General features: G+C 37.6%; 1 protein-coding gene across 1 annotated transcript in view; it reads right to left on the bottom strand.

Moving 5' to 3' along the window:
• The window catches only part of DISC1 (DISC1 scaffold protein), a 206,155-nt gene that overhangs the window by 117,004 nt on the left and 61,532 nt on the right, over positions 1–27,619 (bottom strand). Inside the window, exons 4-7 of the mRNA XM_074899344.1 lie at positions 26,344–26,494; positions 22,892–23,021; positions 18,806–19,041; positions 3,046–3,100 (exon numbers count right to left, since the gene is read on the bottom strand). Coding sequence (XP_074755445.1) covers positions 3,046–3,100; positions 18,806–19,041; positions 22,892–23,021; positions 26,344–26,494 — 572 coding nt within the window. The remainder of the gene's footprint in view (positions 1–3,045; positions 3,101–18,805; positions 19,042–22,891; positions 23,022–26,343; positions 26,495–27,619) is intronic.

The following is a 27,619-nucleotide window of genomic DNA, read 5'->3' as shown; positions in this document are numbered from 1 at the left end:
TGAAATGTTTTAAAAAACGCAAACCTGTCAGAGGTGAATAAACATGCCCAAAGAACCCAAAGGTCATTTCTGTCTCACATCCCCAAAATAAATCTGAAAGTTTTTAATAATTTCATCCTAAGCAGCACTCTCTTTAGGAGTACTGAATGGTTCAGTGAATTGCAATCAGATGGGGAATCTTTCAGCTCCAGGAAAAGTATATGAATATATCCCATGCTGGTAGTAACTTAAAGTCATTACCAGTAGACAGCTGTTTGGCAATTATGCAAAATAAGCTGGGAGGTTTAATCAGTTTCTAGTGAGCACTGTCCACTTTGTAAGCACTACCATCAGAATGAAGCTCACTGGCACTCTCTATTAATGGAGCAAATGCAGGGAACAGAGGCTGAAAGGAAGTTCCTCTAGCTGGCAGAGATAATTCTCCTAGAACATGAAATAAGTACGTTAGCAAGACTCTGCCTGTATCTATGTCACATGCATTCTGTAGATAAATGAACAACATTAATCTTCAGTGCTATCATATGGCATAGTTCAACAAAACTAAATGAGCAACTGGGAAAGGCAAAATAATATAATGTCCTCTAAACTAATAGCACTTCTTCGACGTTACTACTCTACAAGCTCCAATTCTTTTAATTTTTTCTAATTATTTTATCTTAATAACAGCTAGCATTATTCATTACAGTAGCTTCTTCAGCCATTGAGGAAAGGTTATTTCTTTACTAACAAAGATGATGAATATTCACAAAGCTCCTCCTTTGCTCTCGGGGAATGCACCATCCTCCCCTAACCAGCCTGATCACAAGCACCTGTGCCTGTGGCCCCAGCAATGACCTTTCCCTGTCCACAGTGACCAGCTCTGCTGCAGTCCATGGGGACCAATGGGCTCCAAGTCCAAAAAAACTTCCTTTCAGTTTCAGAAAAATTCTTCACAGTCAAATATTACTGTTATCTATTTTAAAACCCTCTTCAGTGGCCTGTGGTTTTGTGGTTTTTTTAAAGCAGACTTTCAAAAAATAAAAGGTTTCTGTTTAGGAATATACCTTACAAATCTGTGTTCAGACACACAAACATTATTCAAAACAGCAGTCTATCTGAAACCAGCAGGATGCTGGCTAGCAAAGATATGTGGAATCAAGATGAAAAGCTGCAAAATATCAAAAGCACATTTGCCAATTGTCATCCCCTTCCATCTTGCCAGTGTTATGATGTTAATCTATAGCAGCAGAAACAGGGACAAGAACACTGACTAAAGAACTGAAATTTACTCTTCCTCCAACCATCTCAAGAAAAAATAAATTTTGAGTAACCTTCACATTTCTTTACAACAGCACCTTGGAAAAGATAGAAAAATTCTCTTTACACTGCCTGAAGGAATGCTCACCTGGATCTTCCAAACAACACAATCTTGCTATTAGCAAAAGTAAGTATTAATTTCTGAAGGAAGGACTAAATCTTAGCTTTTGCAGCTTTAGCTGAACACAACACAGATGTGGCAGAAAAGGACGTATAAATACTAATGGCACAGGGAGGAAGAATAGACCTCTGACAAAGTGGTGTTTTTCCCATACAATGAAAAGGTTTAAAAAACTAGCTCTATTCAGTCTGAGAATAATAGGATAAGTCAATCTAAATAAATAAAATAATGAATGATTTGGAGGAGTCTCATTACATGCTTCCTATTTATCTTCTCTAATAAATAAAAGCCATCACATATGAACATATGAAATTAAAATAGTATTTTTATCTATTGAATTTTTAAAGAACTAAACAGGCTGTGGAATTCTACCTTGCAGACTTCTCAACTGTCACCCAGTGTTTCAGCTCTTATTGAAAAAGTGTTTAGATGCTACAGTTATAAAATAAAACTTCAAGAGGGACACGTTTTCTGGGAAGAGGGCAAAAATCCGTAACTTCAGTCTTAGCTTGCAGATAGCTTCAGATAATCCCTCTGAGGTACTGAATGTCTCATTCATTTTAGTAGATGAGCGATAGGTCAACTACAATTCCTTGGTACTTTATTCATAGTCGTTTAAAAAATACAGGGAGGAGCATCAAGTTATAGTTGTCTATACTAGTTTTTCCCAAGATGTGTGCATAAGCAAGGAACAGAGAAGAATGAGCTCAAAATAAAGGAGGAGAGAATGAGGGAGGGGTATTGAGATGCAGTCTAAACAGTCTTTTTAACAAGTGCACACTAAAAGCACTGGTCAAAATGACTAGGAAGATATGAAGGATAAAATTTTCATTCCTTATGGCGAGTCATATCAGAGAAAGAACATCAAAAATAACCTTATTTCAGAGTATAAATTCATTACTGATCGAAAGCCAGAAATATTTTCCACTCCCTGTTCCATATAGACCTATATGAATTAGCTATCACAAATGGAACTCTTTTTCTAGAGCACTCCTGGAGCAAAGATGCTCTATGGCTCACTGTGCCATTCTGAAATAAAAACTTTAGTATTCTCCTTCTTGGAAGGATGCTATGAGAAATAAGAAAATTAAAGGAAAAGCATTAACATCTCTGGTTAGAAACAAAAGGTATGCTAAGTATGCCACATCACTTTTCTTTGTATTTTTAAAGGGGGATAAGAATTAGACTGCTAGTTTGTTATTAGTGAAAGGTCAGGGAAAAGCGGTACTTCATTTATGCTCTTCCTTCACATCAAGGAAATCAGCTAGGAAAGTAAGAGGATCTGAGTTAAGAGTAAAAACATTCACCTGTGACCAGAGTTCACTTTCATTTCATGAAGCTAAGGAGTCTGTTCCAAAATGGAGACCAGTGAGAAAACTGATCACTAGCAAACATAAGCCAAGAAACAATAAACTACTCCATCTGCTTCCTTAAGCATAATCTCTGTGGCCTGTTCAAATATAAACTGGGGTGTTTTTGGAGTGTATGTTTAAAAATATTTACATGCAAAATCTGTTTAGAAGAAACGCCACAAAAAATTTTTTTAAAACACAGACAATTTATTAACACGCAAGCTATTATCTGCTTCTCTAAATATTCTGAAGAACTGAAAACTGATGTGTACTTACTTTGGCAGTAGTTTCTTTAATGGACATGCTGAATGATTGTTCTTTTTCCTGAAGGCTAGAAGAGATTAAAATAAAATAAAATAAAGTTGACCTTCTCTGCTCATCACTGCCTGCTACACAAGACACTTTTTCAAATGGAAGCACATAGGCTTTAAGATGACTCATACTAACACAAAAGAGCCAATACAAAGATAAAATCTATGTATTTTGTTTCAGTGTTGCTAGTGACTAATCAACATTTATTCAACCCAATTTCTACACACTTAATCCTATTTGTTTGCAAAACTGTTTGTACCCTAGCGTTACAGTTCTTAATTAATGAGTTTATATGCATTTTACTTACCATCTAAAACACAATTATGATTATTATAACCATAATATCTCAGAAGTTCCCTGCAGTGTCCAGGACTGGTGCTTTGCTAGACTACCATCCAAACAGCTAACACAAAGTTGTTTCTGACACAAAGAGTTTGCAGTTAACTATCCTCTTATAACCCCATTTCCAACTCTGCCAGGAGAAGTTCAACTGCAGTCACTTGTTCTCACTGTAATTTTACATGAAATATCACTACTCTGTTTAGTTTAATAAAAACCTACAAAATATTTGTACCAAACTGATTCAACAGTGGGCTGAAATTGAGGCATCATCCATGCTTACATAAAAAAATTCAAGGTTTTCTTCCACATATAAAAACAGATAGGTTTACTACTTGGATATTACTGAACATAACGTAAACCTGTGTCTTTGGTGCTTGTAAATAAATTAATAAATAACATTTTTAACATAAATTCAACAATCTAAGTCAAATCAAACATTAGGAGTTAGCACAGAGATTATTTTCACAACTTTAACACCTCCCTCCCTCCTACTTAGCAGGCATACACTTTTTATACAGTGTTCAATTACTTTATCACACACCATTTTCTTTTCTGTCAGACACCTCAATTCACTGTACATGACAGTCAGCACTCCCCACCAGCAGCACTTCAATTCTTCCTTTTAGGTGCATTATAAAAATTGTACTACTTTTATGACCTACCACTGATATTCTTCCCGAATAAAGAACTATTAATTTATTTCTGAGATTTTCTTTAGTGTTTGGCACTGAAGTATCCAAACATTTCAGAAACATCACAGGACTTATTTCAGTGATACTCTTGCAAGATAAGGCAGTATTGTATTCACTTTACAGGTGGAAGAAACACAAGTCACTGTTATTCAGAAAGCACACATTAAGGCTGAGTGCCCATTTTGACATGCACACAGTCCCTGCTGCCTACCTCTATGCATTTCAGTTTTCTTTTGAGAACTTATTCCTTCGTATTTTTCAAGCACAGCACTTACAAAGACCTGTTTCAAGAGTCAGCATTTAGATAAGTCTGAACCCCAAAATACATGATGTTGAACTTGCACTCAGTTACTGACCACCTACAAAAAGTCTGGCTGGACCACCTCGCCCAGCTGCACACAGGAGTGAGACAGCCTCAGAGGCAGACTTCAGCTGCCCGGCATATTATTTAATCACATTAGCGAGACAGCTATTTGCACTGCTTTCCCTAACACCCCGCTTCATGGAGCACACACCTTTTCAATCTACAGCCCAGCAAAGGCCAGTCACCTCTTTACCACCACAGCACATGGGTGTCCCTCCAGCTCCAGATGAGGCAGTCCCCTCAGAAATAACTCATGACAGTGTAAGTCAATGTCTCTGTGTGGCAACAAACAGAAATGCAGCTGGCTGGCTAGCTACATAAAAGTGGTTTAACAACATTTCCCACATAGCAGTCTCCAATTTCTCCCTTTTCTACAGCAATATATGGGCAAACCACAAAATATTACATGTGTAATGATGCCATTATTAGCTTTCTGCCTGCCTCTGGGCATGCCAGAGGGATGAACTATTTATCCATTTCTTTTCTCAGGCTCTGGAGCTCCCAGTGACTTTCAGCATCTCCCAATCAGCATCTGAGCTGGTCAGGTTATGTAAAAAAGCTGGGCTTTGTGTACAATAGGGACACAATAGGGAGCAGCAAGGCTGTGGTGTGTTATTGAATGAATAATGGGTGACTGACCCAATTGTTCTGAAACGACCTTATAAAATTCAACTGTAAAGACCCAGGCCATGATAAAATGTAAAGTGCAGTTATAGCCAGAAGAACAACAGTATAAAGATGGCACCTCTATTTAACAAATCTCTTCCATGTGCCTTTCCTCCTATCTGTTTACTTTCCTCACAGAAAGCACACACATCCCCACCCCCAGGTTCATACAACATTTCACTCTTCTGCAAAACTCACTCAGTTAACAGAAGAGAGATCAATTTTTAATTTCTTTTTAAAACATACATCTAAACAGCATTACAAACTAAGGCCCAGTTGTAGTATCTGCATTCCTAACAAGGATGCACAAGCCCATGCAGTCTTTCAGGTCCAGGTGCTGAGTGGGAGAAAACACCCTCTTCATATCCAGATTTCTTTTTTATGAGCATCTATCAAATCACTGAAAAATAAATAAGGAATCACACACTGCCATTTTAATGACTGCAGAACGATAGTTTTAAGAGAATTTTGCAGAACTACAGTTTAAAGAGAATTTTATATTAATCTGACACATATCAATAAAGAATATCATTAGTAAACCATCATTTTGATTCAAGCTAGTGATAGCCACATTAACCACAGACTCGAATCTAAAGAATCCTTTTGTTACAGTTACAGCATTCATGCAGACTCTTAACAAGTGTATCTGTATTATTTATGGCATGAATTTCACAGTAGTATCCTGCTTCGAAACCTTGTTAGCCTTCAGAGAGATACCACAGGAATCCCTTTATCCCTTTCAGAGATTAGCCTATCATACAATCAAAAAAGCCCATCAAAACCATGTAGGAACCAGCCATAGTTACCAACTATGAACAGCTTTTAACTAAGTTTATTCCCAGGTTGTTTTCTTCTACCACAAAACGGGCTCACAGAGAAGCCACTCACAAGCTTTCCAATTAACTGACAAGCTAATGACCTGCAAGAGAAACCAGGCAGTCAATACCGACTCATTCTACTGACAAAGGGCTTTAACAGCCATGATCTGTTGCATGTGACTTGAACCAGAAATAGTATTTTCTTTTACCACCACCCTGGAGCATCATATATCATTTTAAGAGGGGTATTATGTCTGCTTAAAAGTTGCTTTACTTACGACTACCAGGGAAAATAGCTTTAAAAAGAGCTCACTGGAATAACACTGAACTCTTGCCTATGAAGATGTCCAGAGTTTTGACTCATTGGTATTCTTCTCTTGCAGAACAGCTAATCAAGAATTTGACTGCTTGTCCTCACAGCCTCTGAAATCTATTATAAGAACTATTTAGAAGTTACTTCTCAAATTCAATATAAGCTAACTCATCACAGAGAAAGCAAAAGTTCTTGACCTAGCTGATGGAAGGACTAGAATAAGACAGGAATTCAATTAAGGCAAATTTAACTGACTAAATGCAGGAAAAGAAAGGTTTTTAACACTTGCAGAACTGACCGCAATCCATACATCATGTGTAATTTCTTTATTCACACAGATGGCCATGTAGGCCTATCATTTAAATGGCTTGCAGTGGATTTACACACATTAGGATCCATAATGAGAAGAGGAATGTAGACTTGCTGCATCCTAGGGCATCCCTGTATACATGCTAGACCAGAACAGGAAAGCAAGGAGCTGAGGAATTACCCTTTCTGCGTGATGAATGAAATATTATCTACTTTGGCAAAACACAGACTTCAGCTGGAAAACTGCAGAAGGATGTGGGAATGCTGCATATGCAGGAACTGAGGCTGACTTGGCATATAGTAACAGGTTACTGAAAAATTTTAAGATCCCAATACTTCAAGCAAGCCAGTGCCTTTTAAGTATCTCAGTGACCTTAAAGAAAAATAGGTACCAAATATGTTGAATTGAATAACACTGTTGGAACCTGCTGAGACAATGGTGTTCATAATCAGAAAAGGTGTGCTGGTAAAATAAAGAAAGCCAATTCAATGCAATAAGGGACAGAAGGAAGACTGAGAATCAAGTGGTCTGGTTCACACATCCCTTGCTCTATCACAGGCTTCCTACATGACCACAGAGGACATTAAACATCATGATGTAACAGACAATGTTTTAAAAGCCTTTTAAATAATATTCTGAGAAGTTATGATTTACATGCAGGAATTACAGATGCAATGGAAGCGGCTTTGTTCAGAGGAAGGCTGACTAGCACAATACTGGGAAGAATGGCTTTCTACTAAAGGAAGGCATGTTTCTGAAAGTCTTTCCTTCCCCTTTGCTAGTATATTTCCCTTTGCATACCAGGCTATTGTGTATTTATGTTTTGTTTCCTAAGAAAATATTCAAAGAGTGAAAATGGGCAGAAAGCAAGTCATGCTGTTTTCTACATTAAAGGTATATAAATATACATACTGCTTAAACAGAAACAGTTCCTGTGTTAAGGACAAAATCATATATACAGTGACAAAAAAAAAAAAAGTAGTCAGAATGCAGTTTCTATAACTGCACAATAGAACATACCACACACGTGGAATCAGTGCTAAATAAATAAATAAATAATGTACTGACAATTCTTATATACATACAGAAACTAAGCAGCCATGTCTAATCTCTGTCTGAAGAGACTGAAAGACAAAAGAATGCCCTTTTAAACAGCAAATATTCTTCCTTACATTTCTGTCACCTAAAAGATTATTCCAGATCCTGTTATTTCACTATTCTCCATACAACAATACAGTGCTTAAGCAAAAAACCCTGCTTTCATTTCTTAAAACAAAGCCCAAGTCAGAACAATTTAAAATTACGCATATTTGAATTTCTAATTCAAGAGCAATGGCCTAGAAGCCTACGCTTGGATTGTATGCATATGAGAAAGCATGATGAGCTGAACCTCAATTCATATGAATATGTATTCCCTCCTAGATAAAATGATTATTGAAGAGTATTTTCTTGATTATCAGCACATTTAAACAGTTTACAGTATGTCTGAATTTGGCTCAGAGTAATGAGACTGCCTGCAAAGGATAACCTCACTCTAAAGGTCACAGCGTGCAGAGAGCATGACTTTTCCAACTTTAAGTCTTCTAACACAATTCCTTCTCTGATTCTGAAGTCACAAGAAGCTGTACTTTTTTAGAAGATGAAAATATATAAACCAGACCCTACACTTGTAATCTTGCTTTTAACAGCAAACAGAAGCTGACCTTCCAAAAAAGCCTTTGTCCAGTCCTTTGGAAAAGAAATCAGAAGTGCTACTTGTGTAACATTTGGTGTAAACTTCTGCTATAGTGTACATCAAGGCAAAAATCCACCAAAAATCTTAAGTCTAGGGACTTCACTGGGCCTCTAAGGAAGAAATCCACAAGCAAATCCACAAAATGAAATAAAACAATCGATAACTGTCTTGCACTTTTACTTTCCCTTGATGTGCATATCTCCGCTTTGAAGATAAATCAGAAAAAAAGCGCTTTTGAACAAAACTATACTTAACAAGAGACAGCTTTAAGCTAGACATGTATAACTAGGACTAAAAGAAAAAATAAGAAAACATACTTGTACCCAAAGTTTTCTTGGATAAAAATCAAAAGATTCATTACTACAGATACCACATGCAGTTTTTTACCAGGACAAGTCCTACAAGTGTGTTGCCAGTCCTACACTTCTGCTCTATTAAGAACATTCAGAGCTAGATTGCATTAAATGCACTACAGTGAAACAGCACTTTTTGTTTTCTTTTTAAACTCTCCACCACAAAGCTCAATTCTACCTAATCAAGGAAAACATCGGATAACAAGATTTTCATTCTGTGATCTGTTCATAAGCCTGGGTGAGCTACATATCTGGATATTAACATACCAATAAAGCAATTTTTCAGTCAAGCATGTAAGTTCCTTTTCATCTTCATGCAACGATCCACGGGACTTCAAACAATGAGATTTTCACAGTAGCATATCTCTGTGTTGGGAAGCAAAATCATCCTTTAAATGTAAGTCGGGGTTTTCCAAATAAACTCTGATTTTTACCGAGATAATGTGGCCCACAGAAAACTTCTGTAAGATGACAGAGCTAGTTAAACAATGATAAAACCGTAAAATTTCTGCTGAAATGATGTGGTGAAAATGCAATTTCTCTATCTAAACCTGTCAGTGCTCTTGAGGCATGGACTTTGACACTAAATAGAAGGAGAGAAAATCTGTGTTTAATTCATACTGAAAATGAAATTTGTGGCAGTTGCAAGGACTACTCACCTGAATTAGAAGTAAAATGCAAAGTGTCACCTTGGAAAGCTTCCAACCTCAAAAATTAATCTGATCTGAGACAACAACTGTCAAGAGATGTACTTTAAGGTACAGAAGCATTGGACCTTCTGCATGTTTCAATCTACAGAGTTCTCCAAGGAATGAGAACCCCAAACTATGCACCTATCTCTGAACCATCAGAGAGATGATTTTGCTCCAGCAATTTGCTCTTCTAGCTATCATTTGCAGAGAAGTATTTTTTCATTGCTTTCTGTCAAGGATTGCTTCGATATATGGGCTCCCTCACTCAGAATTTATCAAGAGGCAGAACTAGAAGTACAGTTTCCCAATGTCTTTGTATAACCTCAGCTTACCAGTAAGGTTTCCCATTGACTCATGGGTTGCTCGGAGACTGCACTTGTCTTTGTCAGCTCTTGAAGAGTTATACTAAGTGGACTACAATAACTCAACATCCAGCCCAGAAACTCTTACATATACAAGAACTCTAAACTGAGACAACCCTGACTTGCTGCGGTGCTGCCAGACACTAGCCCCAATTATGGGAAGCTTGCAGAAAAATCAGGGCAGTAGATGATACTTCACCACTTTTTGTAAGATTAGAATTTTTTTTTTTTTTTTAATGCCCGCAATAGGAAGACTGAGGCAGCATCTCAGTCTACACAGTATGGTAGCTGGTTTTTTTTAGCTAAAAACACTCCAACACACCAGTTCACAGTCACTTGAAAGATACTGCTGGCATCTTTAATGATGATTCCAAGCTGAATTTTCATTACCATGTCTTAAGAAATCTTCTGGTCTATAATACACCATTCATACAGTCTAACTGGCTGTCTCTTTCAACCAACCATTCACATGGTGCTGTATTTCCCACCACTCTTCTTCTGTCAGCTGCTGCCACAAAGCGTCTGTGGCAGTTGTTGCTCCAGCTGCTACCTGAAACAGGAGCATGAGTCTGAAAACAAAGGCACAAACAGCTATCTGCAGCAGCAGTTCATCACATCCAAACACTTTCCCCAGATTTTATGATGTGTTAAAAGAGATCCCCATACTTCTGCTACATCTGTCTGGAGTGCACAAAAAACAGAGCTAGCCCACAGCAGCTGCAATTATTCTCCTAAGAATAACATCCCTTGTACTTCACTGACTGAAAGGGTCTGTCCCTGGATATTACTGTTAGCTGTTTCTTTTTATTATATACAAATGAATTCAGTATCATACATTGATTGGGACAGCTGGTCATTTTTCCCTAAAGAGAAATAAATCTCATCATATGCATACCCAGAGGAATCAGCACATATGTGGCCTGGACTTTATAGGCTGCTACATCCCACTGGATGCTGCTCAGGCAAGCAGAGGGAACCAGATGCTCAGAGTGAGGAAAACCAGATTCCTCATTACACTGCACACGTGGGTACTCAAGCAGGTAGCACTCATCTTTCTGCCGGGACTTTTCCCTTCTACAATGCTGCCTGGAAGGACAAAAAACCGTCTCCAAGATTGTTCCAAAATACTTCAGGTTGCTAGCAGTGGCTCTGTCCTCCAAGTTGCAAGACTTGCTCTCTGCTTTCCCTGCTGTGTTTCCAACATCTCCTGTTCCTCCCAAGGAAGGCCAGTGCCTAAGGTACAAGAGCAGACTTCACAGAAGCCCTTTTTCCTCCCTACAGCAGGGGTTCCAGTCAGCCCTGGTGGGATCAGAGTCCCTATGAACTGCTGAGCCACAGAACAAAGGACTTGGCTCAGACACCAGCAAGTCAGTCAAGAAGTCCTTTGGCCACAATTTCAAACTCTGGCAACTCTTTCCTCATTACTTTTGTTTGCAACTTTGCAGGAGGCAAATTCACTTCACCTGCTGAAGCATAGACATTGCATGGCATCCCAGGCTTTCAGTACAAATTTTCTTCTAGAGTTGCTCCCACAAGTGAGGAAAAAAAGCAATCAAAGCCACTTGCCCAAGGAGTCTATCCCCTTCAATCCTAGGCAGAGAACAAAGGAATGAAATTAATCTTAGGTAGACAAAATGGAGAGCAAAACGCCTATCTACAAAAAGAAAGCTGAACCTCCTAATCTGTCAGATCACAAAGGAAGAGGCAGACCTCTTCTTTCACCTATGACTCATTTTAGCCTCTCACAAAAGCCTGAAGTCAACTTCTTTGAGAAAGCGAAGATGATGGCCTCCTCAAACACAAACCCACCTGTGGGACTTGCTGAAAATGAGACAATCCTGTTATCAAAGCTCAGGTTGGGTTATGACATTTGACATGAAATTTGGAGTTTCTCCCTTAAAAAGGCCCTTGTGGGAGAAAAAGCTGGCTGTGCAGCCAGTCAGTGAGTGGGCAGGAGGTCCAGGGAATTTCCAGGGCAGAGTCCTCCCCAGGTGCCCAGGAACATCCTCTCTGGCTCTGCTCCTCCGCTATAAGCCCACTGCTACAGGTTTTATGAAGCCGTAGTGCACAGAACAAAATGGATCAATGGATCACTAAACAAAAGAACTACAATTAAAAAACAGGGCAGCATACCATCTTCGTTATACCTCGCTATAGTTGCAGCAGTGGTGTCGGCTATATTTTAAGAACCTCAGAATTGTATTTTGATTCATATCATGTAGCATAGACAGAGACATACTTCCTACCACAGAAAACAGTTTTAAAATTCTGTGTTAAGCTTCAAAAAAAACCCAAAAAAACCCCAGAGCTGCATGAAAGGACCCTAAGTCAAGGCAGTAAGGCAAATACTTAAGGTGACCTGTGCATCATCCTCGTGTCATGGAAGATGATTTATCACTGAATGAAATTAAGTCACCACGAGCAGGCCTGGGGGGGGAACTGAAGTTGTCAGAAGTCTTGAAGACTCCCATGCCTAGACCTTATGATTGGGACAGAAGTGAGCAGGAAAAGCATTTTCTGGGGCTGTGCAGCACTTCTTCATTTGGTGTATTTCATATGCAAACACCGTTTTTCAATTCCTGAAGACCTACCAAGCTAAAATAACTGAATTAGTGAGGTGACCGAGAGCTCTTCTTCACTCCTATTACTCAGTGATGATGCCCTAGCTGTGGTGACCACCATACAAGTAACTTGTTTTGTCTGAGCATCTAACAGCTCAAGACACTCATTTCATCATATTTATAAGAAAAAAACAAAGAGGGGGAAGCTCTCTTCTCTCACCTATCTATTTTACTTAGTTTCATTCCTTTTTAATATTATCCTTTCTATGGATATTTGATATTTTGCAGAAACACCATGTGGACAGATAGTACGGTGTGGGTGTGACAGACAGAGAGATTTTTAAGAAGGGGAAAAAGAAGAAAGATTGCTATACAAAGCAGGGAACGGCACAGAGGAAGAAGCCCAGAAGCTTTATCCTGTCACAAAGCACAGGAGCAAGAACCTTACACAGATCAAACACACACACACACAAATGCATGCTTACACCACCATCGGTGAAATGTAACTGTTATATGGGAAGGCAAGTGGCTATTAGTGACAACTGACAGCAGGAGAGGGAAACTGGTCATCAGGGCAGAAAGCCGTTCTGCCAAGGGAGCACCATGGGATTGCTGACATCCTACCAGGGCAGAGACATGATGATGCAGCGCATGAAAATCACTCACCAAGTGAAAGACCCTGAAGTAAATTAAGTTGCATGAGAAGGTGAAAGCAACAGTGACTTGCTGAAAACAGCTCCATGTATAGCCAGACCCAGTATCAGCTAAAACCTCCCCAGCACCAAATAAGGCCACAAGTAGTTATATAATGATGCAGCGTGCTTAGAGGTCTACTAAAGCATCAGGGTCTTCATGGTCCAACTCATAACACAGCATAGGAGTCTCTCCTGAAAACAGCCATGAAGATCTTTTTAAAAAAATAAAAGTTTAGATTATTTTGCCTCTAACTTACATACCAACATCCCCTTCTACTTGTAATTAAATACTACTAGGATTGTGAAATCAGGAAAAAGTGCAGAAAATAAAAAAGCTCCAAACAACCCAAAAACCTAAAAAAACCCAAAATTAAAGACTCAAGAGTATCTGGCATTTAACATACAATTCAGTCCTCTGCTGTCCCACACACAGGCCCAGCAAAGAGTCAGGAACATTAGCAGCCTGTTGCACTGTAGTAGAAATCTTTTGATGCTATAAAGCCATTTCATCCTTCTGCTCTTTGTATTTGTGCCACCCTTCTGTTCCCAAAGGATATTTTTGATATGCATGAATTTTCACGGAAATAGCCAAAGAAAACCTCAAACCACATATTTAAAAAGGACTTTTCCTGGATAGACTGCATGTTATCTAGCAAACAAGTATCTTTTCGAAAGGATAGGATGCAATTTGCTTTGCTTCTAAATAAAATTCTTTAATGCTAAGATTTTTGTTGAAAGGCTAATGTGAATAAACATGGCTGCATTCAGAGTTTTTCAGTAATTTCACGTAGCTTGCTAACCACTAATTTGACTAGAAATTTCATGTGCACATATAAGGACAACAAAATTTGTACAAAGCAGTCTCTCCTAATGACTGTACATGACAGCCCATTCTGAATGCCCCTTTTCCTAAGTTAATATGTGAAACTATGTATAAGTACTTTTTTCCAACTCTTCCCAAGTAAACCAACTTCTCTTAAAAAAAAAAAAAACAACCCACACCACTTTTCCACCACTTTTTCTGCCTTTATCAGGCTTTGGCCTCAACTGAAGTTGCTGAATGCTCTGAGTATATTCCAACTAATAAGGTTTTTAACCCCCTGAGCATTTGTATTTCACTTTGAATTAATCTTTGTCAGATGAGCTCCAGGCATCACTAAAACAGAGGGAACTGGTTGCATAAAACTTCAAGTTCAGTTCACTGTGCCACTGGCCATGACAGTACTACAATAACTAATACACAGAATAGAGAATTTCCCTATCTTCAGAAGATCCCACACACACTGGAACAAATTCCTACTAATTAAAATTTGTTCTATGGGAAGGGTGAAAGAAGAGATGGAGTATTCAAATATTTTGAAAGATATTTAATTGAATTTCTTTTTTTCAGCCAGCACTCAGTGCCCAGACAATAGTCCAGATGGAACCATATAATTTATTTTAAGGATGACATGTTGTACAGTCACATGCATCTGTAAATATGCATAAAACCAAAAGAGAAAATGCTAAATGAAACTAAATATGAACAGAAGTGTAACAGGCTTCTCCAGTTTTCAATGTGAAATAAAAAGAAAAGGAAACAACAGGTACTGAAGAGAATCAGTCAAACAGTTAACATGGTCTTATTTTATAATTGGAAGATTCAAGTTACACTGCTTTAAAAAATGTATTTCTGAAATTGTGTCCTCTTCAGCAGAGGGTACAGAAATCATATATTTTGTTACCTTTTGCAATCTCCAGGAGAAAGTACTTCACACAAACATTCAGACCTATTTTCAGTATGTCGCCGTCAGTTAAAACACAGACGTGTTGTGGTGCACACACCACCAGCTGCTCACACCTTTTAAAAACATCTCCATGCAACCCCATGCAAGTGAACTGACCTTTTCCCCTACCATTTGCTTGTTTTATAATAATGATTACACCTTTTAGTTTACCAAGGGCGATTAGGCCAGTCTGGATGAGCAACCACATTCTGTGGTCTCAATCTTGATGAGAATCCCTGTCAAAACATAAGCTAACATATTTGTTTGCACATTAACCAGCCAGGTTTTAACCTTGGCTTCCAACAGCCCACAAGAAAGGGCCCAAGGTAGCATGTTTAACATTCTTCAAACTCAAAGCATGCTATAGTTACCAACAAAGGCTTTTTGTTTTCAGAAAGTCCACCACATACCAAAGATAAACAAGACAAAGGATTATTAATCTTCCTGCAAATAACAACATTTGACAAGAAAAATAAGCTTAGAAACAATGCTCAGCCCAGTGTTACACTGACTTGCTCTTTTGCTTCTGCACACTTCTATCTGGGCAATTACTCTTCATTTAAGATGTTCTCTCACGTTCCCTGAAGTTTGCTGTAATAAGTTGCTATTTGATAGCATTTAGACCATGAAAAGCAAAATAATTTGTGTTTTATAGTGAGCAAGCCACTCGATACACTTCATTATAGCACAGATTGTCTTAAGAGATGCTTCACATCAGCCCTGTGTTATTCCAGTGCTAAATGCAATTCATGTATCCAATAAATAATTATGCAAAATCACATTATAGCAGTACTTTATGACTAGCACAATGCAGTTAGAACATATAGTACCTTGCAACCCAATAGCCATGAGCTTGTAATTTACAGCCCATCATTATCGAACAACTGTCTACATAAGCACTGATATATATACATGAGTAATAGCTATATTTCTTGTGCAGATAGCCCTAACTTCAGAAGACTTTTTTTTCTCTGCAAAGATTCATAAAATAAAGTGTACATTTCCAGAAAAATCTCTTTCATGTTAAATATCCCAAGACTTTGGAATTTAATATGCTGAGCTGGCTTCATCAAGTATTTTAACCTGTTACCTAATGTACAATTGCCTTTCACAAGAAGTACAGATTTAGGATAAGGTAATGCAAGTTGCAACGATGGAAATTCTGGCTGGATGTGAGACAAAAAAAAAAGTTCACAGCAAAGGCAGTGAAATGTAGGATGCCTAGCAAGGCTGCAAAATCTATATCCTTGGAGATACGCAAAACTCAGACAGATAGGGCCCTGAGCAACCTGATCTTACTTGGAAATTGTGGCCCTGCTTTGAGCAGAAGTTTGACAAGATGATCTCCTAAATTATTCTATAATTGTATGACAGTGTAGGAGATACCCATAGGCACAAAGAATGTATATCCACATCAGACATCTCACTATTTGCTTGCTACTTTTTTATCTTACAGAAGGAGAGACCAGAACATGACTGGATGCAGACGTAAGATCACTGTATCTGAGGTATGACGGACTGCACAGCTTTAAAAGAAAGACACCCATCACTTTGCTCAGTTTAACAGTGAGCGTAACTCTCACTGTTAAATAACTGCCACCATTGCAGAGGCATTTTCTTTCCCTCAGCCCTTCTGGATATAAAGTGTCAGAACACATGCTGGAAATGTGCCTGCTGACCATCACGCAAGCGCAGCTGTGGGATGCTTTCAGCTACCTAAAGTAGCAAGTGGTTTGGGGGAAGAGATTTGAGAATGAAAGGCAAGTATAGGGCCACATGATAAAGTCAAGCGGTTGAGTCACACAGCTGGACTGGAGATTTCAGTCTGTGCTCCCAGGACAGCTTGTGCATTTTTCAGTAGAACAGCACGCATAGCATATACAACAGCTAGGCAGATTTTGAATGGGATGTACCAGACCAAGAAGCTGCATCATGTAGACAAAACACCTACAAGACATTTTTAATTCAGAGAGTCACTACCTCCTGCAGTGAGAAGTTGCTGAATAGACAGTGAGTTATCCCTGTTTTTTTGAAAGGTTACATCAGCCAGGTTGTGACATATTCCTATCAGCATACTTTGCTTGTAAGTTGGGAAGAAGAAAAAAAAAATTAAAAATCTAGCACTTCATTGATGAACAACTATGACCACCAGGTCTGTCTCTCACCTCAGCTGAGTACTACAACCATTAATCCTCTCCACTCTCACTCTTCCAGAGTCAGATCTCCTCTTGCCTGTTAGCCTTTTGGCCTGTTGCCAAATTTCTTCTCCTGCAGTCCCAGATACATTAAGGCTCATTTTAAGAACTATGATGGAGCACATTCCCTGACAAGACAGTGAAATTCTTGATAGGTAAGAGCTTGCTCTAAAGCTGTAGGTTCTGATCTAATCAGGCTGCAGAGAACCTAAGTCCAAGCTTCCACATTCTGAACTGAGGACTCTAGCTTCCACATGACCATGCCATAGGTGGACATCTACATCATTGCCTTTAGTCCTGCTCAGAAAAGGCTTTGGGGTTTGACAAGAGCACCCAACTATAATCTGATATAGGAGCTTTATACTGTTTCTTAGGCTGTCACAGATGTATGCCTAAGTGTGCTTACCTACTCCAGCTATGGTAAACAGAGCAGAAGCAAATGATCATTGGCCCCAGTGACACAAAGTTGGTCAACAAACAAAACTAAAACAGAAAAGCTCCATTCAAGGCATCTGTCAAAAATGAACAGAAAGGAAATAAAATTAATTCTAAATCTTCATTGAAGTTCTGAACCCTCTTTGAATAATGAATGCCTGTTTCCCCTCAAGTTATTTGTGGTGCTAGTGAGCGAAGAACTCCGAGCAAGTTCATCCTGAACTAATTTAACTAATCTTTAAATAATTTCCCAAAGAACTAAGTGCAAGTCAAATATTGCATCAGCAGTGTGAGAGAAAAAAAACACAACTGAATATTCTTTTGTAAGCAAATTCAAAACTAAGAAAAATCAAATCAAAGCACGGGTTCTCAGACAGACTGCTTGAGACCTTTTATTCCTCAATCTCAGAAACACAGGTATAAGATACTATTAAAACAAACTAAACTTAATTCAAGAAATTATTTCCAATAACCTAATTTAAAATTTTAAACAAACCTCAAAAGTGAGGACTATGTCCTCTACAAAATGTTCTGCTGACTTAAAAAAAAAAAAATCTGTATAAATTAGCACACATGAGCAGTAATTTCTCATGAATGTTAATATAACCAAACTAAATCCAATAAACATGAAGGGAGAGAAAAAATTGCAAGCAACATAGTTATTGCTTATCTGGAAGAAGCGCAGGTTAGGATAAACAGGAATTTTATTTTGTCCTGGTGACACAACAGCAGTAACAATTTCAAAGTTCCATCACCGACGTCCCCATTGACTGCCAGTACAGTTTAGGCCCTGAGCACTTCTATTGCTTTTGTAAATAAAAATGAGGTTATTTCCAAAAGGTTACCACGAGTAGCTACTTCTCCATTTAAAGGAACCATATGCTATGTATTTAACTGGAGGAGTCCCAAAAGTCTCCATACTGCATCCCTTCCCCCACTACCTCAAGCCCACTGTCTGAGTCTAACACTCATCACATCGGACCTTATGATGATTGGAAGTTTACTGAAGCAAGAAGCATCTCTAGTATTTATTTGGATGGAGCTTAGTACACACTTCCAGGCTGTGAGAAATATGTTGTAATTACTGCATTACCAAGCTGGGGAAAAAGTTCCACCAGTTAATAAGAAGTGGTTTAAACTGATGATGGGTATTAACAGTTGATGGATACATATGCTTTCTGTAGGTGGCTCTTTACCATAAAAAATATGAAGTGCAAGACCTTCAAATAACTACAAAGTCTTCCTTCCTGAGGAAGTATATTAATATTAGAACTTTTAAAAGTTTCTAAGGACAGACGTTGAAGTGTCTAAATCCAGCTAATTAGCTGGCACAATTACAAAGAAAACAACTGACAGTCAATTCAACAGTACATTGGGGAAGATACAAGATTCTTCATCACTTAAAACATACTGAAATTTAAATACCTCTTTATTGCCCCTGGAAGATCCAGATTGAACGGAATTTGATAGGAAGATGCTAAAGTGTCATCCACAGCCTTGCTTATTTCCTGTAATTCTCTCAAAGAAATGCATCCAAGTAAAGCAGTCAGTTCACAATCTGGTGACTGAATAAGCCTATCTTGTTCTTCAATTTCTTTTCTTAGCTGTTGATCTTTTGCTTCTAATATGGCCAGTCTTGCTCGGAGGTCTTCAATTTCTTTCTGCATAGAACAGAAACCCGAGTTTACTATGAACCCTGTTAAAGAAACCGCTCTGCCCCTAGGAAAATGCAGTACAAGTCTCAGAAGTAGCATGAATTAAGGTTGTCCAATTTAGCACAACAGTCAATAGGAAGACATTCTTTCTGTTGACACAAAAAAATTCTTGTATCTGTTGTATTTAGAAACTCTAGTGTTTCCACAATCTGAAACTCTGCACTTGCATTTCAACAACAAATTTCAGGTTCTTTTTCTAACACCGTCAGTCACCTTTTACCTTTAAGATACACAGGTTTTTCCCAAGTTAAAAACTTCCCCCAAAAACCCCAAAATCTCAGTTCAGCCATGACAACAGAATCTTGCTACAGGCTGGCAGCTAAAGTGATGAACCATCTATCTGTCTTCCTGCAAATATCCCTGCAATGGATTCTCTAGGCTTCCAATCCAACATCAGGAACAGGATGCAAGTCGTGAATCACCGACTAGCTGGTCAGTCCTTTTGGTTTTTAATATTTAATTTTAATTTAAAGCACAAAATCCCCTTAAAATGACCAGAGCTTCAACCTCAATTGCACTTGTCTTGCCAGCACTTCAAACCCCATGCATTATGATACTAAATGTTTCTTGCAGGAGCACGTTCTAATTTTTCCTTGAAGACCCAACAGAGAGCTTCCACCCAGAAAGGAGCACTTCGTGAAGGAGTCTGGGTTGCTGAGTTATTTAATATATGGTCCTTGGGTCATTTGTACCAGAATTCAAAAAGTGAGTAAAAAAATCAACCAAACAAAAAAATCAAAGGAGAACTACTTGCTATCAAAGTAGCTGAATACCATACTGGAGAATTTTATTCTATTCCTACTTTTATTACAGTCTCTGTAAAATGCAAGCCACTTAAACTATTATCTCCACACACAGCCACAGTCTGAATGTTTACCATTTTCCATACAACCAACAAAAAGGGTCTCTGAAGTACTACCTATAAACTGACAACAGAAATAAAATTCAGGCCAGCTAAAAAGAAGAATGAAAATTTAAAAAAAAAAAAAAGAAAAAAAACCAAACATTTTTCAGGTAGATAACTAGAAACTACACAACTGACATGAAAAATGACCATATAGCTTTTTATGGCAATTCACTCTCTAACTGTAAAATGGCAATAAGAATATCTCTTCACCCAAAATGATGCAACAGAGATAAAATTAAGTGGTTTTGAATCACTTGGATGCCATGTTGATTAAATCTGTAAAAAGAGCTCATTCACAAATTAATAAATCTGCATCTAAAAGGGGGTTTGAGTGGCATACAGTAAAAGGGTTCCAGAGCCCAATATTGAGTAATGAAGATAAAATAGTATTCTGAATACCTGAAGAAGCACCCTTCATCTTCAGCGATCTTTCAGGAAAAATGACATGCTCACATAATTAAAGACTCTCATAAAACATACATACTATGCACAGATAACTGACTGCATTGGCATTTTCTTGCTTTTTGAGTGCTTCATTTTGAAACTTAACAATATTTTAATGTTTTCAATGTAATTTAACTTTAATTCAATAATGCTCATTTTGTCAACAAACGTATTTTCAGGTTTGCTGCACTGCAACAAGCTCCCTGAGTATCACTTAAAAGAGGAAGAAACAGTCCTTGCATGTTAAAAGGTTGACTGGCTCAAAAATTTCAACTTATATTAGTGCTGCGCACTAGATTCATCAATTATTTTCCTCCTTTTTCAGTTTTAGGTTTAGCAACAAAGGAACAGAGTGGCCCATGTTTCAACCCACCGGCATTTGTCAAGGACAGAAAGGTCAGCAGGCCAAAAACATCAGTTTTGTTTCTTTCAGTCTCAAATTAGGCTTTTAGTGCGCACAAAGAACAATTCTGTCTCTGTGTTACTGGTTTGGGAATACTGCCAAATTCTTAATAGGCCCTACTTAATACAAAGACCTTCATATTCTGTGAAAATGTAGTAATTGCAATCACTGCAGTTATCATCCTACATGGGAACAGAAAAGGAGATGAACAGAATTTGGTTTTACGAATACACTTTTAGTACTGAAATGTTGTTACAACATAAATAGATACCAGAAGCACACAATCTGCATTCACAGAGAGAAAGCTGTTCTGCTTGGGAATAGTTCACAGGCATTCTTGGGAGAATGGAAGCTTTAGTCAGTAAACTGGAATTCTCCCGCGTTCTTTTCCAGAAATGCCAAGAAGCCTTTAATGTGCTCTTGGTCAGCCTCCAGGGACAGATAAAAAGGACTTAAAGTCTCAGTATGGAGCAGCAGATGATATTCAGCTCACTAAACATAAACTGGACTTCTACTTTGTGGATTTGAGTTTAAACTGAGATTTCCATCATGACAGCTAATCAGTACTGATTGTAAACCTCCAGCTTCACTTATAGGCTGGTATTCTCCATGATGTACAGACTGCAGTAGAAACATTAATATGTAAATTTTAGACACTGTCACAGGCTCTCAAATCCCTGAAGACAAATGCAGAACCAACAAGAGAGAGGGTAGAAGGGAAGTAAAGTAGGGATGAGGAAAAAAAATAAAATAATGATGATTTCAGATCAAGTGATATTTTGGACAGGACCAATCCTTAAGGGATGCTGGGAACCACCAAGCATCACAGGTCAGCCTTCTCCAAAACCTTGAATTCATAATAATTTTGATCAAATGCTCATAAACAGTATGCCTGTACAATGATGTCATTAATCTGTCCCTAATATAACTACATAGGAATAAAGATTCATCGGAGCAAATATAAAAACGTTAGCTGGCATGGAATCTTAAGGACACCAGTTTTCAGTTGAATACCTTGCGGCGACTAGCTGGATGTCTAGATTATCAAAAATAGTTCTCTGGACACTGATAATGTTGAATTACACTATGTGTCCTCTTATATGCATGATGAAATAAATCTAAACAATACAAAGGTGATGACTAGGATAGAAAAGCCATTTCCTCATCTAAGATTTTGCAATGGCCATCTAAAATGCATTTCTCTATCTCTTTCTGGTTTTATATATACATTTATGTGTATGCAAACACACAGATGATTATACTATTGGATACACCAAAGGAAGAAAAGTATCAAAAATAATGATATATTTCAAGACAAGATCACAGACAAAAAAAACAAAACCACAAACCTACTAGCTCTCCAAGAAGTCACATTGCTGAGTGTGACTGACAAGGTTTAAAAGGAGGTGGAACAAAGGCTTGTACTAGACAGCAACTGAGAATTTTGAAGGACAGTGAAAAGAAAGAGCTAAATTTTGCTTAAAAGGCTTGCAGATTTAAAATTGGACAGAAGCCATCTTAAAAACATTCAATTTGCCAAATTACCACATTGTGACATCACGTGTCAGTGTAAAGTTATTGTTGGCAAATGCTGACTGCTCCACGATGATTCCTTCATCCTTATGAAATGCATCAATCATCTTTCAGGAACAAAAGCTGGTAAATCTTGTATTTATAGTCAATTCTAACCAGAAATTGATAAAACTTTTTGTCTTTGAACAAAAACTTCTGAAGATTAGTGAAATATTATAATGGCAAATTAGAACATAGAGTACATTTAAAAAGATAATGAGGAAGGTTAGAGCACACACACAAGCCACCGAGCCTTCCAGTTCTGCTTCTCCATAATGAGATTAACACAACTCCTGTGGCTGCCATCTCCAATCATCACTTAGATTATCAACTGGACTACAGCCAAGGCTCTAATTGCTGCACAGAAGCAAATTTACTATTACAATAAATTTATTTAATTCTGTGTGATGGCTTACAAGCTTTTCCACACACAGCACTGGTTCTTATAGACAACTTTGTAGTCCTGTTACCTGTAACCATTTTTTTTCTTGAAAAAGTTGGTTTCGTTTTGTGGCTGAAACCTGCATCCTCTCCTGGTAAGCAGATCTCAAAAGTCTGTGGTCGTTTTCATGCCAATGCTGTGTTTCTTCATGTCTAATCCTTTGAAAAAAATAACAAAAGCTAAAAATCAGCGTTATCACTGAGTATTGACATGTCAAAGATTAAATAGATCAGAATGCTACATGTTACCATCAGAGTCATAACATTCCATCACCAGAATGATTACATCTTAAATGGATAGAGTTAGAGAACAAGAGATTTTTCCTTGGCATAACTTCCTTTATTATCTCAAACATTTACACTGTTTTTACAACACGCTGAAGAAGGAAAAAGGAAAACTTGTATAGCTTCAGGCTTCCCCCAGCTTTTTCATATTTCAGAAATTTATCCATCACTGCCTTGAAAGAGACAAAACTAAGGCATGTAATTTCTATCAATACAGAGAAAAATCTCTTAGACAGAAGTTTAGAAACTTGCCAAAGCCGTTTTTGCAGCTTCTGTCAGCTTTTGGAGACTACATTAGAGATCATCTGGAGTGTTTGCTCCATGATGCCAAATTTTACTTTACTTGCACAGCGAGTTCCTTCAAAATCACAGGCAGTGGGATTCCTCACAATGGTCAGTACAACCCTCAGCTCTAAGTCTTTGCACGATTGGACCCCAAGGCAATCAAGTGCATTACATTAAGTGTCAAGTCTATAACCAACCTCTCAAAATGCACTTGCTACAACACAAATCTATTTTGTGCATAAGGGCACGCACACTTGCAAGACCAATTGCATTTGTATTCATCTCTAGAGACAAGTGTGTGGATTTCACACAATTTTCTCTAGAGACAAAGGTTTGTACAGATGCATTTCAGCATCTTGTTTTAAAAAATAATCTGTCTCAAACAAAGAATGTTTTTGAAGCATGATTCCCCATCATAATATTGCAAAGCAAATACATCCATGCCACATACAAACCATGCATCACAAGTCTGGTTTAAGCATGATTAATCACACAGTGATGATCTCCATGCACAGTTGTTTAACAAGTGTGTAGGACAAGAGGTTCCTATCTCTTTTGCAGGACTATCAGAAGACAATGCATGCTTAACTCTCTTCTCTATGGTTGAAGAAAACCCTGGCACTAAAATAAATTGAATTAATACTTAAACAAAATAGACATAATGACAGTATAACTGTATTCTGTAATAACAAAATAGATCAAAGAGACACCTGTATTATGAGGTGCTAGGTCATCATTGTGTATGTGCCCTATGATCATTATTGATTGCTGTGGCTCCAGCTAACCACACTTCCCAGCAGTTCTGAAGCCGCCTTCTTTTAGTAAGGGCTGCATCTTTCCAAGAGCAGTATGCAATAGAAATTTCTGAGTTACTGGTCAAAATTTAGGAAACATTCCACAACAAACATAGCTATTCTCAGAACCACCTTGGAAATCCCATATACATCTGCCTAGTTATAATGAGGAAACAGAAACAAAATCTCTCTGATCTCACCAAACCTCGGTGATTGCGTGAACGCAGTACTGTTCCTAAGCTAAATATAACCAAACCTGTCTCCTACCACCTGCCCCCAATATCCTGTGTCAATACAGAATGCATTCACCTAAAAACTCATCTCATGATTTAATCAAGTAAAACAAAACCAGGGCATGAATTTCAGTCTTGCATATTAAATGAACAACCTGACATACACACTTTTTATTTAAAACATTCTTTATCTGCAAAAAGATGAGATTGGCTTAACTACAGTAAAACTGCAGTGATCTGGTCTTCTGGGGTTAGTCTGATCATCTTTTTAATTTTCCAGGTGAAATTAGAAATCTTTGGTATATCAGGGTTTTTTCCCATTCAAAATTAAAATAAAAACTGAAGCCTACAAATTTTCCTTGAAGAAGGGGTCTTGTCTTCCACCCTGTACTACCTAAAAATACTGTTGGAACAGAAAAATTTTAAACACCCCTACTGAAAACAAAGTGTACCCTTGCTGCATCAGCAAAAGGGTCAGACCACAGACAAAGCGGTGTGAAAGGCTACAAGAATCAAGCAAGAAAAAGAAAGGGTGTCACAACAACAGTCAAACTCAAGCACAATGAAAGGAGTGTGCACAAGACAAAAGTGAAGAGGATATTCATCTGACCCTGAAGAATGGCACTGCTCTCAGACCTGTGCAAAGAGAAGAGTTACAGATATAATCATCCAAAGAACAGGAACACTTTCATAAATTATATATATGATATATATTTTATCTAAATATATGTAACATATACATTATATAGGAAAAAATAAGCAAGACTATATGTTTCAAGGATGCTTCACTGACTCAATTTCTATGACACTGAAGAGAACACCACCTCTAAAGCCAAAATCATTATTACAAGTTGTTGCATAGAGCAAACATATCTCAATGACAAAATACAAAATGTTGCATCCAAATTTTTAAGGAATGGTAAAACAGCTTCTTAGGGCCTCAGAAAGTAGAAGGAAACAGCTCTGAGGAAGTGCAGTTTGTTTTAAACCTGCTTCATTACTAAATACTATAAATAGAGGCTAAAAATACCCTTAAAAGTCTCAACTTTTGCCATAAAATTCTGTTATCTGTACTGATTTTATCTAATTTTCATGTATATCAAAGATCACAACCAAATGTATTGACTAGTATACTGCAGCCCTTATATACACACAAGCTGGCAGAAAACAAAAAGATTTTCTTCTTTCATTTGTGCTACTGCATTTGAGAATAGCTTCCAATATTTCTGAAGAATCCTCTTACTTTAACAACAGTAACCAGTAGCATAGCTGAAGAAAGACCTAGAAAAAGAGGCACAACTTTTTCAGCCCAAGCTAACTACCTCCCTTGGGTCATCCAACACATCTCACATTCCCCCAATCTTTGAAGTAGTTATCCCTTCAAGAGAAGGCTGAGAATTTATTTTTGTGACTTTGTTCAGTGCTGAGCACATTACTGCCACCTAACAAGTGACGCATAAAAGGAAGATCCCAAAGCTCTATGCATATCAGAAAAGAATCTGTTTTTACTTTATATTTAAATATCCTTTCATTGCCTGAAAAGGAGCATCAGAATTAACTCCACGGGGAACCGTTGCTCAAGCTGCCTTGCTGTTGTATGCTCAAGCTGCCGTGTCAAGGATTTAATCCTATTCCCACTCAACATCAGTGAAAAAAAGTTCTATTTACTTCACGAGTTCATAATGATCAATGTTTTTCAGGGGAATTCTGAAAGAATTGTAAAAAGAAAAAGAAGGGGGGGCAGGGGAGATTTTCATAAACAAGCTCCATATTAATATGTCAGAAGGTCCTTAAAACTCTTCATTAATATAATTCATAAATTGTATTCCATGTTTTGAGAAAAACAAAAGCATCATTTTACGTATTAAGGAATCACAAACTTACCGATGATCAGCAGCCCAGCGCAATGCTGCTTGAACTTGGGTAATGAATCTATCCAAAAAACTGCTAATTGAAGGATGCCTTGAAGGAAGCTGAAATTTTAAAGAATTTTTCTCTTTCTCCAGTTCTTCCAGTTTGCGTCTAAATTTATCAGCTAGAAATCAAATATTAAAAAAAATATATATATTACATAACAGTGACAAAAAGTTTCCATTTTACCTGAAGAAAAAAGGTCGATCAACAAAAAATAAAATCCACCTCACAGATGGTTCTTCCCCTTTTGATAAAATACATCGGTCTGTTTTGCTCCAGGATGAATTACTAAGACTACAATGGAAAACATCAGATAACCAGGATGCTAAGCTACTTTCTTCTATGACAAGGACAAAACTGCAGGCTTCCCAGCACTTTCACAGAGTTTTAATTTGGTAAGGCTCCAAAGAATTGGCTCAAAGTTATCATCTGTGCTCTTTTCCTAGAGTAACAGCTCTGAATTCAATTCTAAGAAAACTCCTATTCTTCATTGCTCCAGTTTTAAAACCATCTTAGATAGTAGTTATACATTTAAAGTCTGATTTTTTAAAAAATTGCATTGTTATTAGGACAAAAACTGAAGAATCATGTCTGATATTTCAGCAATACAGTTCAGGAGAAAATGCACTTGCAATTACAGCAATTAAACAATTCTTTTACGCCAGGCTCACCTGATTTATGCTTACTTTATCATCCAACAAAAAGATTTACTTTCAACTTTAAATAAAAATAACAGTGGTCCTTAAGAGTTCTTTGACTATCATAACTATAAATTTCTTAGAGCAAACATTTCTCTGTATAACTTGGTTTTTACTTTGTTTTCTTTCCTCGTATCGAAAACAAAGGAACATAGTTCCAATTACAAATTATTATTTCTGGTACATATATTCTCTATTTTCTATAGTTCCAGTACACTAGGAAAATCACATACATGACAGATAACAAGCCTGGCTGGTCCAAGCCAGAACACCTTTGATGATACATTAGTCAAATCAGAGAGTTTTGAGCTAGCTCACAAATGGAAAACCTTTACAGTTCAGTACTTTCCTCATGACCTCGCTGCCTCCAATTTTGCATGATTAGAATTCCTTCCCTTCTAACATTTTCAATACAGCATGTTACTATCAGAATAACATCCATCTGTGCATGCTTTATACTGCTTATTTTCTTTCTTTATTCTCAAAGGGGTTTTAAGAAGAGAGGTTGTTTACATTTGCTGGTTTAGTGAAATGATCGATTTTTTACA

The sequence above is a fragment of the Athene noctua genome, chromosome 1, assembly GCF_965140245.1.
Source record: "Athene noctua chromosome 1, bAthNoc1.hap1.1, whole genome shotgun sequence".
NCBI lineage: Eukaryota > Metazoa > Chordata > Aves > Strigiformes > Strigidae > Athene > Athene noctua.
This window is presented reverse-complemented; position numbering and strand designations above follow the sequence as displayed.